We start from the raw sequence: 15,793 nt of genomic DNA, 5'->3' as shown, positions 1-15,793 counted from the left end.
AACTGCTTGTCAAGTGGAGGGTTGCGGTGCTCCAGAGCCTATCCTGGGAACATAGGGTACGAGGCAGGTCGCACCCTGGACAGGACGCCAAGCTGTCGCACGGCAGTCACACACACTCGAAACATCTTTGGACTGTTGCGTGGGAAGCGGGACACCCACAGGAGCCCCACGTCAATACGGGGAGAACGTGCCAACTCCACCCAGCCCGAGCGGGACTTGAACCCATGTCCGAACCCACGGCCCAGGAGCCGTGAGGCACCCACTCCGTTAACTGCTGTGCTCTTAGCATAAGAACAGGCATTAAGAATCAAGGCTGAATTACGACCAGGCGACCCTGCAGTGGCCCAGTTCAAACGCAAGTGTGTGGCCAACACAATTCCTTCTTCGGCGTGTTCCCCACAAACTCTCGCTGAGAGCTCAGGACACACATGACCGCTCTCAACCACTGCAGCTGCAACACATACCGGTGCCCTGGAACTTTTACACTTGACAGAACTATTGGGTCCAGCCACCCTGGTGTACATTCCGGACTACAGCATGGGCTTGTTATCACCCCAACCTTTTACCTGGATCAATACACCCAGCTGTACACGAGCTGCTACTCTAGCAAATTTCACACTAGATTTAATGTGAAGTAGCATACTTCATCTAAGATTGCCACCAAGTGATCTGAACTTTGTGCTTTCAAAAGCAGTAATGTAATGTACCAAACCTGATATTCCTGGTCACCTTCATTGTGTCAGTCACTTGGAGACCCTATGATTAAAGAAAACAACAACATGCCCAGGAATAGCCACGACAGCGACCCGAGAGCGGGCCCATGTGGCTCCGATTGCAAAGAGCCAGAGAGTCTGAAAGTTTACACTTGCCAGGGCTTTATAAGCAACAAGGAATGGAGATGGGTGTGGGAGTTTTGTGTTGACAGTTCTCATCAGTTCAAACCGCTAAAGCCACAAATAGGTGAAAAATGGGGTTTGGGTGGACGGGAGGGGGGATTGGGAACGTTAAATTATGGCAATTATCCAAACCGCAGATTTCAGCTCCGAGCTCTTCTTCGGAGGGTGGGGTGGGGGGCGTTAAAATCCCCTATTCTTCTCCAGTGAACTCAACAGATGGTGCGGTAACACTGAAGGCCCTCGTGCGACTTTTTGTTCCTTTTACCTGCAACAGCAGAGCGCGCAGCGCAAACAATGTGTCAGCACAGAGCGGAGCATATTTACGCCTGGCTCGTAAGCGTGGTGCGAATGCTCCCATTCCACACGCAGCCTTCACACACTGATCCTTTGAACCAGGGGTGCAAGGACTGTGTAGTTTGGGGGGGGCATTTGGAAAAAACAAAAAACCCATCAAAAGCGCTCACTGAAATGGGACACAAATGCTAGAGAAGAACACGTCAGGGTGCAAGGATGCTCCTGCATGCAGAAAGTGCCATGCCGAGGAGAGCAGGCCATCTGGTGGACATCTCTGCGAATCACCACCAGTAGGACCCAACTGGAGCTCAGTCTGCAAGGACTGGTGCCAAAAGCTGGCATGTACCACATGGCCAGGGGAAAAAAATCTTTAATTTAAAAAAAATTTAAAAAAAAAAAAAAAACATTTTTCACCACTTCCATATTTATTTTTTAATCCATACATCCATGCAGATTCTGTAACTCACAAAATATCGACTTTATTCACTTCAATACTGTTGGTCCCCAGCCTAAAAACCTGTTTGGGACCGAGAGCTGGTTTGTACCTCCAGACGTTTGTTAGTCGAGTGCGACGTGAAGCAGGAAACGGACTCGAACTTATCAGTTCTGCATGTAGCCGCTCGTGTTATATGCACTGGCAGAAATAGCTGCACTAGACAAACTGGCTCTGCTACACCAATCATGCATCTACAGTTATAACTCAGCCTCCTAGAGAAATGCACTTTGTTTGCTCGGATTTGTAACTTGCTTGGGAGAAAAGGGTCTGCAAAATTAATAAATTTAAATGTTAAAAGGCCGGGAAGCTTCGTCTTTGAGATAGGAAAGTAAAAGAGTAAATCATGAACACTTTTCAAAAAAGTTTCGAATGGCGAAATGGTTGCTACCCGAAAGTTTGCATGTCTAACTGGGGGGCAGGCAAAAGCGGTTTAGCCAAAACGCAAGACGTGCGGCACAGATGTGTGGAACGTTCAGCGTTTCCACATAGGCGGGAGGAGGCAATGAGCTCGGCGAGCACCTGGGGACGTATGGGGACGAGGTGGGGGGCGTCGCTCCCTCCCTCGCCCGGGGCGTCCAGTCCGCGTCGGTGCCATCCAGCTCCCCGGACACCCAGGAGGGCAGGTCCGCGGCGCCCGTATCTGGAGACCTCCCACGTAAGGGCTCATCAAAGTAGATGGACTGCGGAAGGAGGAGAGGCCCAAAAAGCCGAATCAGACATCCGGCCACCAGTGGATAGAAGCGGGACAAAGAAGCACGTTGAGAAACAACCTTGCAAGAATCAAATAAGATTAACATCATTGCTTGCAAAAATTACAAAAGAAAAACATCATTACAAAAAAAATGACTCTAAATCAGGTGCAGGGAGGAGGAGGAGGAGGACTGAGCCGAAGGCCCACTGACCATGTAGGTGGGCAGGGGTTTGAGGCCGCCGGGCTCGGGTTTGTGAGCGAAGGGCCCCTCGAGAACGCCTCTTCTGAGCATGCGCAGGAGCAGCCGCGAGTGCACGTTCCTGTTCTTGCGCGCGGCGAGGCTCGCGCCCACAGCCGCGGGGTCGCACAGCTTCTTGATCCACAGCGCGCAGCGCTGGCGCTCTTTTTTGGGACGAAATGAACACAGTGACAGCGCTCACGACCACCACGCTGACAGTGAATGGTTGAGAGCTTAAAACGTGTGCATGATTTTATGATGATGATGATCTGGACTCTGAAGTGAAGGAGGGTTGGAAAGAGGCAGTTGTGATGATGCCAGAGTGCACTGACTGACGTGACTGACGGGCCGAACCGGGGTCTATGGTTATGCACGTTTCTTAACTTCTTCACAAAGTGACCTTTAGCTCATTCATCCTCATTGGAACGCATCTCCTCCCACTTTATGAAGCTTTTCCCCGTACTCAGTACAGTACGGTACTGTACACACACACACACCTACCTGATTTGTGCGGCAGCTTGAGCACGAAGGGCTTCATGTCGACGAGGTGATGGTCGAACTCCGCGTCCAGTTTCTCCCACGACGACGTCTCTTCGCCCGCTTTGCTCATCCTCGTTTCCTCCGGCTCCCGCAGTCTCCGGGTCGTCGTCGCATAAAACCCAGCAGGAGGAAGAGGAGGAAGGAGGGACGGAACCGTTCCGAGAGCGGCCGAGTGCAGTCTCGGTGATTAAAGTAGAACTTCGCTTGACAGGTCGAGCAGCTCGACATTCCTGTGGACAGAAATACACAGTGACACAAGAAGACAAGTCGTGAGTGACACCTTCCCCTCAAATTCAACTCCTTCTTTAGCACCAGTACTTGAGAAGCAGCGATTCCATGGCATGTGTGCTGTTTCGGTAACAACGGCCATAAAAATGCATGCTAGTAACGAAAAAAATACATAAAGAAATTTACAGCTCCTCGTTATTTCTTCCAGAGATTCGCCAATTCAACCTGTTGTCAAGTCTAAACGGTTCAAACTTCGGTGGCGAGCGAAAAATATACGTCACGTCCGCTTCCGGTAGGCGAAAGCATCAGAGGTGTCCATAGCAACTGTTGCGGAGCAAAGCCTGTGGAGCGGCTTCGCTCCTTATGCAGAGAATAGAGGAAGTATTAAGTAGTGTCACGCTGCAGTGCTCCAGGAACCCCTGTGTTTATTATGCCACACACTTTCTTCTAACGACCCGTACACGATTGTTCGTCCCATTGCACAGCTCATAATCTGTGCAACGTGTTTAAAGGTTTTTACCTTAGGTTTAACAAATCATGGGGACATGTCCCCAGTGTCTGAGTAAACCTGACGTGCCCCCATGGTGTCTGTATGTAATTATATTGGTACAACTGATCATTTTTGGCCCCAGTAATTAGTAAATAAATATAATTTGCTATCCCTCTGGAACTTTAGTATTTCACTATTTCATGCCATTTTAAAACATCTATTTATCTATCTATTGCAGATGTATAATTTAAAGCAAGCTGTTATTAGTGACATTGGATTGTCATTCATTTAAAATAATGATATCCATGGTATTCCATTTTCCTGTTCATATACGCAGGTTGAATACAAATTTCAGCTGTGATTACTAAAGTGCAGCCTATATCAGTGTCAGAAAGAGTCAGGTTTTCATATGATGGTGCATTGTGGGAGTGTGATTCTGGAAAGGAGTTGGAGTTTTCCTGCAGTATTCTCCCCAGGCTCTGACTCTTCAGACATTAATGCGATTTGTCTCTGTTATTGTCACATTGATATAAATACTCTATTCTCCTGCAATAACATGTATACAGTATTACATATGGGACATCCAGTAACGTAGCGGTTACAGTTTCTACCTTTGGATCCAAAGGTCGCAGGTTCAGTCCCCACCTCCAGTTGTAGTACCCTTGAGCAAGATACTTACCTTCCGTTGCTCCAGTAAAATTACCCAGCTGTATAAATGGATAAATAATTGTAACCTTAACACTGTAATTCACTTTGGAGAAAAGCATCAGCTAAATGAATAAATGTAATATGCTAACTATGCAAATAACATACTGTGATCTTCACTTGAACCTTGTTAGTGTATCAGGGTTGGTGGCCCCTTGTGCTTGATGTGACAGATCTCGCTTTGCATGCACAAGGCATCATAATACAAACCCATGTACGGTTTCTTTATGGCATGTGGACCCGAAGCATCGGGTCAGCATTCAAATAACGGCTTGAATAAAGCCAGCAGCCGTCTAGGAAGAGCAGAAAGCATTGTTCATTATACTTGAACTTATCTCTGCTCCATCTGAGGTTCGTGTCCAACTTCACTACATAAACTTAAAAAAGCTTCTCAGAAAAAAAGAAACCTGTTTCAGCAGTGAATTTTATCCAAAATGTCTTTAAGCGGCTCACAAGGAAGGAAATGACTATTGCCGGAAAAATTGGCCTGTAAATGCAGATGTCGAGACAGGTGGTAAAGGGTCACAACCACTGTTAATTTTTTCTGATTAATTAGTTATTAATCGAAATGTCTTACAGTACCGGAGCCATTTTTCACTGTGGGTGTTTTAATCCAGTTATTCAGAGTAAATGTTTGGCATTGAACCAACATCCTCCAGAAGACACGATGATGTCCTTCCCCGGTACCTGACCTGCGGCCCAGGCCTCTACGGTACACTGCGGTTGGAACACAGCGCTGTTATACACTTGTTCCAACGTGTGTTGCAGCACTGTTACGGTCCCTACGCTGGCCGCTTTTAGTCCCTGTGACACTGGTGCTGAAAATGCATCGCTATACTCATATTTTATCTTGAAAGTCATACACAGTCGCTTCTGTGTACATGCAGCACCTGAAACACATACAGTAACTATTGCGATTGCTCCTTATTATTAATTTGGCATAATAACTGCAAATAAGGGTGAAAAATGACAAAATGCACTAATGGTTAGATAGGAAAGGTAAGATGAGATGGAAATTTGGTCGATGATGCATTTCTATTTCGCCATCCCACGTTGTCCTCCTCCACGGAGCGGCAGTTCGCTCTTTGACACCAGTGTCATATTTTGTGTGTTTTTGCGCACCGGTTGGGAAATTACAGTGAAACAAACTTTATATTTCATCCATTTATTCACCCTGAGTGTCTTAAACATTTGGTCTAAAAAATGCGTGGCACCGTCAGGGAAAACGTGGCAAACTGAGTCGTTTATGTTGTTTACGTCACGTCAGTCCACAATAGCAGCGTTTTCCGTTATTTCTAATGGGATAAATAGAGGTTCTGTTATGTGCTGTAGGACAGCTTTGGGGTGTGTGTGTGTGTGTGTGTGTGTGTGTGTGTGTGTGTGTGTGTGGGGGGGGGGGGGGGGGGGGGTCCTCGTGCAGCAGTCTACTGTGTACCCTGTCTGTACAGTGGCCATACCCCATTTGTACAGTACTGTAGGGTCTGTCTGTCAGTATAGTACTACAGTATATATACCCCGTTTGTACACTATTATACTGTCAGTATAGTACCATATACCCCATTTGTACAGTACTATGTGCTTTATCAGTATAGTACTATGCAGTATACCCTGTTTGTACAGTACTATATGCTCTGTCTGTCAGTGTAGTACTACAGTATATATACCCCGTTTGTACAGTATTATACTGTCAGTATAGTACCATTTGTACAGTACTATGCTTTGTCAGTAGTACTACAGTGTATACCCGTTTGTTCAGTACTACTGTCTGTGAATATAGTACCATAGACCTAATTTGTACAGTACTATATATGCTTTGTCGGTGTAGTACTATACAGTATACCCCGTTTGTACGGCACTGCGTACCCTGTCTGTACCGTCGTGGATACCATGTCGCTACTGCAGCCGTTTTCGCGCGATGCAGCGCAACGCCACAAAGCGGCGCACGTCACCGGCGCTCCTGCGCGAGGAGGGCCTGGGGTGCGGTGACGTCACGCCGCGCGGATGAGAGTGGAGCGCGAAGTGCTCAGTTGTACCTCGAACCGCGGCGACAGCAGGAGGAGCAGCGGCAGCCGCAGCCCGAGGAGCGGAGCGGAGCGGAGCCGAGGCGAGGCACGGCACGGAAAGCGAAGCGGGCACGGCGACATGGCCGATGTGATACACCTCCACGAGTCGTCCTCCGGGGGGGTCGCCGCGAACCGCTTCGCGCGCAAAGGGGCGCTCCGGCAGAAGAACGTGCACGAGGTGAAGAACCACAAATTCACAGCGAGGTTCTTCAAGCAGCCCACCTTCTGCAGCCACTGCACAGACTTCATCTGGTGAGTCAGCGAGACCCATTCGACTTCTTTTGCCTTCACTTAGTTTGTTTCCCCACTTGTAACCGCTGCCCAACCAAGGTGTGACCTTTCGGGCAGCGGAACCAAGAACAAGTACTTAATTCTTTCTTCTTGCGCCAAGAAGTTGGCGCGGCGCGGCGCGCGGTCGACGAGAGGGCGGTCGCGCGGCTCTCCAGGGTCCTGCTTCGCTTCGCCGAAGCGCTTTTTTCTGAGGCAGACGGAGCGGGAGACGCGCTAGGCTATGGGACGGCTAATGAACAAATTTAGTGAATGAAAGTGGCAGCTAATGAGCAAATGAGTAATTAGTAGCGTTATCGTTGTTATTACAGCACGAATAATAACATCCTGTGTGTGTGTGTGTGGTGTTTCCGCAACGCTCCCACAGCTCAACTTGTCCCGACACGAAACGAAGCCGAAGGTGAGAGCGGAGCGCAGTCAAGTCACTCGGAGTCGGTGGGAGAAAAGAAAACATGATGAGAAAATTATAAAATGAGCGAAGGACGAAATGTTGTCGAGCTTTTTTTTTTTTTCCACCCAGGAATAGTTCAGTTCGCCTCTGTGTAGCTGTTTTGTATAATTACATTTGTTCCAGTGCAAATAACTCAATATTTACCTTTCTGTCTGTGCTTAAAAATGTTAACATCCCAAAATAGTAAACAGTGGCGGCCTTTACTTTGTCTGTTGTTGTACCTTTACATGATTACACTGTATCTGTGGTCAGAACATGCGAGCAGTGCTGTGAGGATCTTGTCTTTAACCACAGTACTGGATCCTGATGTTAGCTGGACCATTCAGCAGTCAAGTTAGATCATTTGCACGCGCTGGGTTTCGAACCCACACCTTCCCGGTGTCGCTCCTCCTGGGCACCAGCGGTGGGCGTGCCCGACCTGGAAGCACCCTCACATCTCGTCTGCGAGTCGGTTACACAATACAGCATTCCTGCTTTCCCGGGAGTGTTTCACGTCTCAGTTTTGGCACTCTTTACACAGGACCATCTGTTGAAACGCACACACGGTTTTCTGTGTCATTCCTTAATAATTTAAAAAAAAAAAGAAAGAGTCGTCCGCAACCACGCTTTTAAAGGCCATTATATGTGCATTGTATTATAATTACGTTGTGTTATTCTGCTACAACCTGTGAAACTGTTGCACGTGGACAGTGATAATCGGCGAGGTGTGCGATCCCGTCGACAGCGCTGTAATTGTATACGCGATCTAAACATGGTTTTACAGTGGTAGCATGTGGTTGAAGGCCGGCCTGTAATAACTTGTCAGGTGTTGAGGGGACCAATATATTATCAACATTGCTCACTGGAGGTGTAAACCAATACAGGGGGCACATTGGGCTTGCTTGATGGTTGTGGGGACACGTCCACCCCTCGTTGTGCCTGTGGTTGATGAGCAGTGAGAGCAGTCGCACGACAGTACGAAGACGTCTGTGTGGACAGGTATGAAAACAATGCGTAATCACTGATATTTACACTGTTTTTTTCCCCTCTTTTGTTTTCACAGGGGATTTGGGAAACAAGGGTTCCAGTGCCAAGGTAAACACAGTGTGATCATGACATCACCATTTACCATATCTCTTCCCTTCACTATGTCTGTCTCCTTGGGTTTAATTTATCCATAACATTGTATACTGTGTCTGCCGTGTGTTACGGTGACCTGCGAAATCCACCAGCATGTAAACCTTGGCAGTATATTTATACTAACAAATCCCTGCAGAAAATTAGCAGTTCAGCAGAGAACCGGTTTACGTTTACTTTTATGCATTTGACCGACATATTTCTCCAAAGTGATGTACAACTTGGTGTCAACAATAAGTGGATCCCACAAAAGACAGAGGGCATAGATACCCACATACGATGATTTACGAATAGCCGGTTTGTCCGATACCACCATCGTCGTCTTAATGCATGTATTCCAGCAGCGACCTGCCAAAGTAACACACTAATTGGCAAATGGGGAGATAAAAAGTAGCAGTTGGCGAGGGACTATCTTAAGGATGTTTCAGGAGCTCGGGAGGGAAAGAGGTCTGAAACAAATTAGTTCTGAGAGCCTGCTTGAATGCTGGAAGGAATTTAGCAGTTCTGAGGGACACGGGGAGTTCATTCCACCGCACTGGAGACGAGGCTGAGAACCAGTTGAAGTAATTGTTTAGTTGCTCTCCTTGTGGTGGTTCCAAATATTTCACAGGCCTATTTCCTTGTTGTTGCGAGGACTTTGGATCTAAAGTGTGGTTTCTTGCTGGGAAATTTGGGGTACACGCAAAGGGTGTGTGGTAATACTCCTTCCTCAGCAATAGGCACTGTGGTTTGCAGTGAATGGTAACAGAGTACCGTGTCAAGCGCAGTAATGTACGGTGCTCTCGCTCAAGTGCAGCAGCGGTGTTCTCGTGTGCCTCGAGCATTTGTGCACACACCTGCCGGAGTCTTCAGTCTAACTGCGTGTCTGAATCTTAAAAGCTGTCAGCAATGCGTGCCTGCGAGTGTTTCGTGTTCCTGTCACACTTGGAACATGTCCCTGCATCAGGGCGCGCGGTCGCGGAGGATGTGGTTGACAGTGAAACCAAAGACAGACAATGAGCCTTGCTCCTCCACCTGAAATCAATACCTCACACAGTGTTTTTCTCCAGAGTGGCTCACTCACTATTCTTTTGTGTTTTCCCTGTCTGTACAACTACATAATTTACCACATTAACTCAGATTAAGTACCCTTACTCAGTGGCACACCACACATGTCTTACAGGGACTTGAACTGGAAACCTTTTCATTACAAGCCCGGGTCCCCAACCGCTACACTGCCTTCTGCCCGAGGAAAACGCTGAGGTTCAGATTCAGTATGTCAGCCCAGTGTGGGCACTTTGTCCTGCCGTCCGTCTCCTCGGCCCGCAAGCCGACATCCGCACATCGGAGCCATGGCCCCGTGCCTGTGCTCCCGGACCCTTAATGAAGTCCTCGTCACCGCGTGTTCCTGCCGCATCTGCGCACAGCCGCAAGCTGCTTGTCGGGCGATTAGCAGGACGCGTATTGTGAGAGGACGTTTTGTAGTTTTTTTCTAATAAAATCCCATTTTAGCAACTGGACTCCGTCTGGGATTAGATCCAGAGCCGGGTCCATGTGCGTCCACTTGCTTCTGTGTCCGGGTAAAAGCCTGTGTGATAAGAGCCATGACTTAAATAGGGGTAGAACTTGGAACCGTGAACACGTGTTTGCGAAAAGCTGTGCGAAAACTCTTGTGTTGATGCAAGCTGCCGTGTTTCCTGCTGATGACCTTTCTCAGCAGCAGAGCTCCTCCCTCTGCTTCCCCTCGAAACAAAGTAGTTCTTTGCATTTGATAAATGTCTGATTTGCATTTTAATTTTGCCCTCAGATATGTCGTCGCCCTGTGCCCGCCACACAGATATGAGACATATCTCAGGTAGGAGTGATGTCTGCAAGGCTGATCTCAGGTATAACGGCGCATACTTGCCCTGTCCACCTGTAACCGGTGCGAAGGCTGAGATGACAGTCTTCAGGGAGCAAGGGCAGCTTCTGTAGCTGACGGGGCAGCGTGGGAGGTTTCGTTTGCAGCTCCGTTCCAGTTGTGGTTACTCATCCAGACCTCGAGGTCGCGGTCCGGCATCTTTGGACGTGACCCCTGGATTGTGCCCTCAGCGTGCTGGTTGATGCCCTGCAGGATGCACTCGCTCTCCGGGCTCCGTGGAGACGGTGCAGAACGGTGGAGGCGGCTTGTTTCCTCACAGGGTATGGAACCCATCTTCGGTGTTTCAGAAACCTGTCGTGCCCCATTTTCTTGTCCTAACTTCTTGCTGCAGCAGGCCCAAATATCGAGAAACTGGATAACAAAATTACTTTTTCCATTATTTCTTTGTGGGGGGGAATAATAAGTTATTTTATAACATTACGTATAAAATGTATTTTAGAAAGGGGGTGCGGTGGCGCAGTGAGTTGGACCACAGTCCTGCTCTTCGGTGGGTCTGCGGTTCGAGTCCGGCTTGGGGTGCCTTATGACGGACTGGCGTCCCGTCCTGGGTGTGTCTCCTCCTCCTCCGGCCTTACGCCCTGTGTTGCCGGGTTAGGCTCCGGTTCCCCGTGACCCCGTATGGGACAAGTGGTTCTGAAAGTGTGTGTGTATTTTAAAAAAATCATAATTTTTGTCGTGGTGTGCATAGGCCGGGTGGAGGAAGACGAAAGCTATATGTCACGTTTCAGTGAATGAATAATTCGGACACCGTCACAAATACAAACGTGAGTACAGTGACAGACTGGTGCTGAGAACGGGGGTACCTGTTTCCCACAATGCACTGTATCTCATGGTCCCTCTCAGGAAGCCACTTTGTGCAATTTTAAAATGCCGTCTCAATTTATCACACCAGACCAAATGTTACAGGCCTTGATGGAATGTCACGCGCCGGAAAAGTGAAAATCTCGACCAGTGGTGATATTAATAATTTTGGGGAACCGAAAAACTGGATGCGGGGAGTGTGCTGTGAAATAGCAGCGCGCCTTTGAACCCTTGTGCGGCGCTGATGCCGATGTGCTAAGGACTGAGTTCCATTGACATTTCAGTCTCCCTTCCAGCCTGCAGTCCTCTCGTCAACAATGCAGGCTGTTGTCAGCGGTTCATCGATGTTTTCTGTCAGCCCGTCTTGGCAGAAGGGTGCTCTGAAGCATCGCTGGGCCTCTGTCACCTCCCCATCAATGCCGAGCTGCTGGAGGATGGGAGAGGAAAGTGGTCCCCAGCATGTGAGACTTTGACCGAGGCTTTCAGTTTCTTTCTTTGCTTACGTGGTCGGTATGTACGCATCTGATCTGATGGTCTGCGAGAACTTCAAACGGGAGCCCTTATGCTGTCGAGTCCCGTGGCGCACGTGTCCAGTGATCGTCATACGGGGAACAGCTTCTCTCTTCACTGTAAGTCCAGTCACATGAAGCATCTGTAATACAGCTGACCTTTTACTTCGGCTTGTCTTTCCTTTTCTTCTGTTCCAACTTCTTTCTGTCCACAAGGCGGACTGAAAGCAAGCGGATCACTTTGGAAAGGTTAATTGCATGAGTGCTCAGTGGCAACAGTTTACTCTAGCCTGCGGTTCTTTAAACAGAGGCCAACCAGGTGCCAGCGGTTCCCTTACATTTACTCAGTATGTGCTTATGTGTATTTGTGTGTGTGCTGCTTCAGGAGTCCACACTGTCCAGGTGTCTCTGCATTTGTGACACGTGTGTCAGGAGAGAGGCTCCGACCTTGGTGCCGACATCTGGAGAGACGCAGAGCCCTTGGCACATACACGTGCCCACCTCCTGCGTCCGTGTACCTGCTCATCCGCGACTCTGGGCTGCTGCCGTCTTGGACGTACGCTGTCGCTGCCCCAACTGCCGCCTCGAACTCTCGAACAGGGGCCCCCTCTCTGAGGACCAGTTTACAAAATCCAGTGCTACCCTCCAGAAGGTTGGAGATGTTCACCTTGTTCCATCTTGCTTTTAAAGTGGTGTGCCAGTGCTTCCGACGCTCTTTCCGGACTTCTTGGCACAAAGGTGCACCTGCCCAACATCATCCCGAGGGGCTCTTAACGCACTCCTCCGCGCTGGCGTTTGCGCGCCCCTGACAGCTGCTGCGTAAACAGGCCAAGATCCATAGTGGAAAAGCCGCGTCTGCGGTGGAAACGATCATTGCACCGTGTTTTCGCTCTTTTTCCTTGGAAGTGTGCCTCATGTAGGTGTCCCTTTGTCAGCCTGGGCGCTCCTGATGGGCGGACGGTTGTGAATCTGTGATTGTTTGTGTCTGTCTGCCAGGAAGAGGAGCGCAGAGCAAGTGGCCCGGAGCCTCGGCTCGGTCGCACGAAAGAGCTTCGCGTTAACAGAGCTGCGGACTGATCGTAGAGCACGACTCCAAATGTATTGCGCTGGCAGCATTCGTTGAGGGCCGGCTAACTAAGTAATTTAGATTAATCACTTCTTTATTTAGGTTCAAAACTAATTTATTCTGTTTCAAGCTTCCCGAATGATCAGACAAAAGGAACATATTTTTTTTTAGCGCAAATGCGCCTGCAACAGTTCTGTAATGTCCTCGCTATAGCAAGTATTAGAGGGGAAAAAAAATCAATTAAACTCTATTAAAACTTAATGAGTCGCCGACTAATGGGATCTGTTTGAACTGTGCAGTTTGTTCATTAAATGGCTCCATAGCAACAGCGCAGTTCACGGTTTCACGGGAATGAATACAACACAGGGCACCGACAGGACATGCACCAAGAAATAGCCCTGTAAGCAGTTTTGTTTTGCAACATGTTTACTGTCTGTACTTGACAGTAACAGTAAATGATGTGGTTTAAGCAATTACAAAGCGAACGCATTCTATTACTTCATTTACAGTGACCTTGGTCAGGTTTGTAATAATTCAGTGGTAACAGACACTTTCTTTTTTTTTTTGCTTATGTAATCACTTAACAGAGAAACTGGACACAGTCCTTGGATCCTCTCCGCCACATTGTTCTCCTTCCCCGCTGCGTACCTGCTGTCGTGCCACCTAACTGGAGCCAGAATGGTGTACCTCGCAAAGCCAAGGGGTTCAACAGCTTTCACGAGCCAGAGTGGTGGAAGATCAAATAGGAAAAAGGCGTCGGCCGATGACAAGAACGCCGTCCTGCCTCGCGTTGCCAGGCAGTCCTGAGCAGCTGTGCAAAGACTGAATTGATAGAGTAGGTGTGCAGCCAGGTGACACTGGCGCCGCTGGGGTCAAGTGACCTGTCACCACATCTCCGAGTTTCCACGAGGGCCTGCAGTGAGCACATGGACCCCGGGTCCTGCCGTAGGACCTCTGATCAGAAAACGTACCTCGAATGGCTCCAGAAAATATTCAACAGCTGTGTACATGGGTAAATAATAGTAAGGGAGTAACTGTAAGCGTAAGCTGCAGTTGTATATCTCTGAGATGTACGTCGGTTTAGAGAAAAGTGTCTGCTGAATGAATAAATATAAATGTAAGTACTTTGTAAGTCGCTATGGAGAGAAGAGTCAGCTAGGTAAATGAAAGTACCGCGGTTCAGAGAAGAGGGTGGCTGTTGATGAGCAAGTTGCAAGTACAGGACACCGAGCGAGGTCTCCACCCCATTATTACCGATGAGTCACCACCAAGCGATCAGCACACAGGCATCTCCCTGAACGTGCACCTCACCCCTGCCTCCCTCCTGCTCCTTGCTCCCCACACTGCGCCGGATTTGGTCCCGTGCGCTCGACAGCAGTCCCCATGGTCTGCCCAGTGCCTCACAGCCTTCTGTATCATGGTGCTGCTTTCAGTGAAATGTTCTGCCAGCACCATTGTTCCTCTCCTTGGCGTGCTTTTATCACCGTGCCTGAACATGCACGAAGATGGCTACTGTGTGGAAACGCTCTGGGAAACCTCCCCGTGTCCTGTGTGTGTGTGTGCGTGCGTGTATGATGAGATACAGTACCTTGTGCTGGCGGTTTGATCCAGGAGATTTTTCTTTCGCTGGCTTTCCGGTGAAGCTGTACGTCTGATGGGGAGACAATACCGGAACCACTGCAGGGTCTGTGGTGTTTAGTTTCTCTCGTTTTTATGTTACGTTTGAGAGCTCGTACCCCTTCCCTGTGGCGGCTGCCCGTTAAGACGTGGATTAACGGCCCCTTTTCTGCCGAGGACTGTAAAGGAGTCGTGATAAGAGAGGGGCCGTGCAGCGGGGGGGCAATCCAGCCCACCTTCCCTCCCTCAACAGCTGCTTGAAGAGGGCCTGGGATTTTAGTATAAAACAGGTTCATTGTCATATTTCCGTTGGAAAGCTAATGCATCACGGAGACCCGCCCCCAATGCCCACTTTTCTTTCCCTCTCAACAATCTTGTGCATTAGACAAACATCTATCTTGGAGCCCACATGCTTTTCACCGGGTTGCAAAATGTTTTGTGTTAATTGTGTTGTGATTTCCATTAAGGGAAAGAGTAGTGAGGAGTGCAGAATATGTGCAGATGGTCGTGGGGGTCGAGATGGGGGTGGGGTGGGGTGGGGTGGGAGGCTGAGTCATTATCCACTTCTAACAAGCCTGTTTTTCTACTGTACTGTCTAATTTGTTTCTGAACCATTGCCGGAATTTGCAGGGCTTGAAATATTAGCCGTTTAATATTTTCACTAATATCACTTTGGGGATTTATTGTTTTATTTCATGCGCATGCCACTGTGCAGCTCGCTGTGCATTAAGGAGAAGCGCCACAAATTGCTTCCCGTTCCCGTCGGAGCGGCACGCACGGCTGAGACGAAGCCGATACCTGGCCGGCCATACGTTGCTCACTCAGAGCTTCCCACGGACACAGGCCCCATCGCCAAAACGTAGGTGCTAATCTTAGGCAAGCTCCCGGCGAGCGCGGTAATTACTGGTACCCCCTACGAGAAGCTCTCGACCTGTCCTCCCCTTCAGTGTTGCTGCTCTGGCAGTCAGTGGCCCCGCAGCGCTCTAATCCCCTATTTATCGGTTATTCCGAGCGCACCGGCAAGGCTCGCCCCAGGTTGTACAGTTGGCTCGGGGTCTTTCCGCAACACTGGGAGCTCTCATGGACCCTTGGCATTTTGGGCCTGGTCTGGAGACACACGAGAGTGTGGCATCAGCGTGGGCCTCGCTCTCTCGTCCGTCTCGTGCTTCGGCTGGAGAGTGGGTGGTCACAGCGCTCTTTGGATTTCGAAGGCTGCGCTTCTGTCAGTAAACTCAGTAAATCAGCAGGGGAAACATTTGCCGTGACGCATAACGTCAAGGGCGTTATACGTGCATAGCTCAGTCATCGAGTGTGCATGCTGGTGATTTCAGGCACGCGAGGGACCTTGGGCAGATCGCTCCCGACGTACCTGTGTACGACGAGCTGCTGCAACTCATCTCCATC

General features: G+C 49.1%; 2 protein-coding genes across 8 annotated transcripts in view; one reads left to right on the top strand and one right to left on the bottom strand.

Annotated features, from left to right (window-relative positions):
• The window catches only part of cep112 (centrosomal protein 112), a 53,616-nt gene extending 47,135 nt beyond the window's left edge, over positions 1 to 6,481 (bottom strand). For 5 of the 6 annotated variants that reach the window (XR_001966295.2, XR_001966296.2, XM_018756094.2 and 2 more), the window contains exons 1-4: positions 3,570 to 3,641; positions 3,117 to 3,385; positions 2,589 to 2,779; positions 2,206 to 2,366 (exon numbers count right to left, since the gene is read on the bottom strand). Coding sequence is in view for 4 of the 6 variants with exons in the window: in XM_018756094.2 (XP_018611610.2) it covers positions 2,206 to 2,366; positions 2,589 to 2,779; positions 3,117 to 3,225 (461 nt within the window). In the remaining 2 variants the exon portion in view is untranslated. Of the gene's footprint in view, positions 1 to 2,205; positions 2,367 to 2,588; positions 2,780 to 3,116; positions 3,386 to 3,569; positions 3,642 to 6,441 lie in introns of those variants that run through there. The other variant, XM_018756075.2, reaches the window with a different exon arrangement.
• Positions 6,482 to 6,607: 126 nt separating this feature from the next.
• The window catches only part of LOC108937063 (protein kinase C alpha type-like), a 59,025-nt gene continuing 49,839 nt past the window's right edge, over positions 6,608 to 15,793 (top strand). For both annotated transcript variants that reach the window (XM_018756824.2, XM_018756816.2), the window contains exons 1-2: positions 6,608 to 6,893; positions 8,423 to 8,454. In XM_018756824.2, coding sequence (XP_018612340.1) covers positions 6,721 to 6,893; positions 8,423 to 8,454 — 205 coding nt within the window. In that variant the 5' untranslated portion in view covers positions 6,608 to 6,720. The remainder of the gene's footprint in view (positions 6,894 to 8,422; positions 8,455 to 15,793) is intronic.

The sequence above is a fragment of the Scleropages formosus genome, chromosome 8 (genome assembly GCF_900964775.1).
Source record: "Scleropages formosus chromosome 8, fSclFor1.1, whole genome shotgun sequence".
Taxonomy (NCBI): Eukaryota; Metazoa; Chordata; class Actinopteri; order Osteoglossiformes; family Osteoglossidae; genus Scleropages; species Scleropages formosus.
The sequence above is the reverse complement of the archived record's forward strand: the minus strand, read 5'-3'. Positions and strand labels throughout refer to the sequence as shown.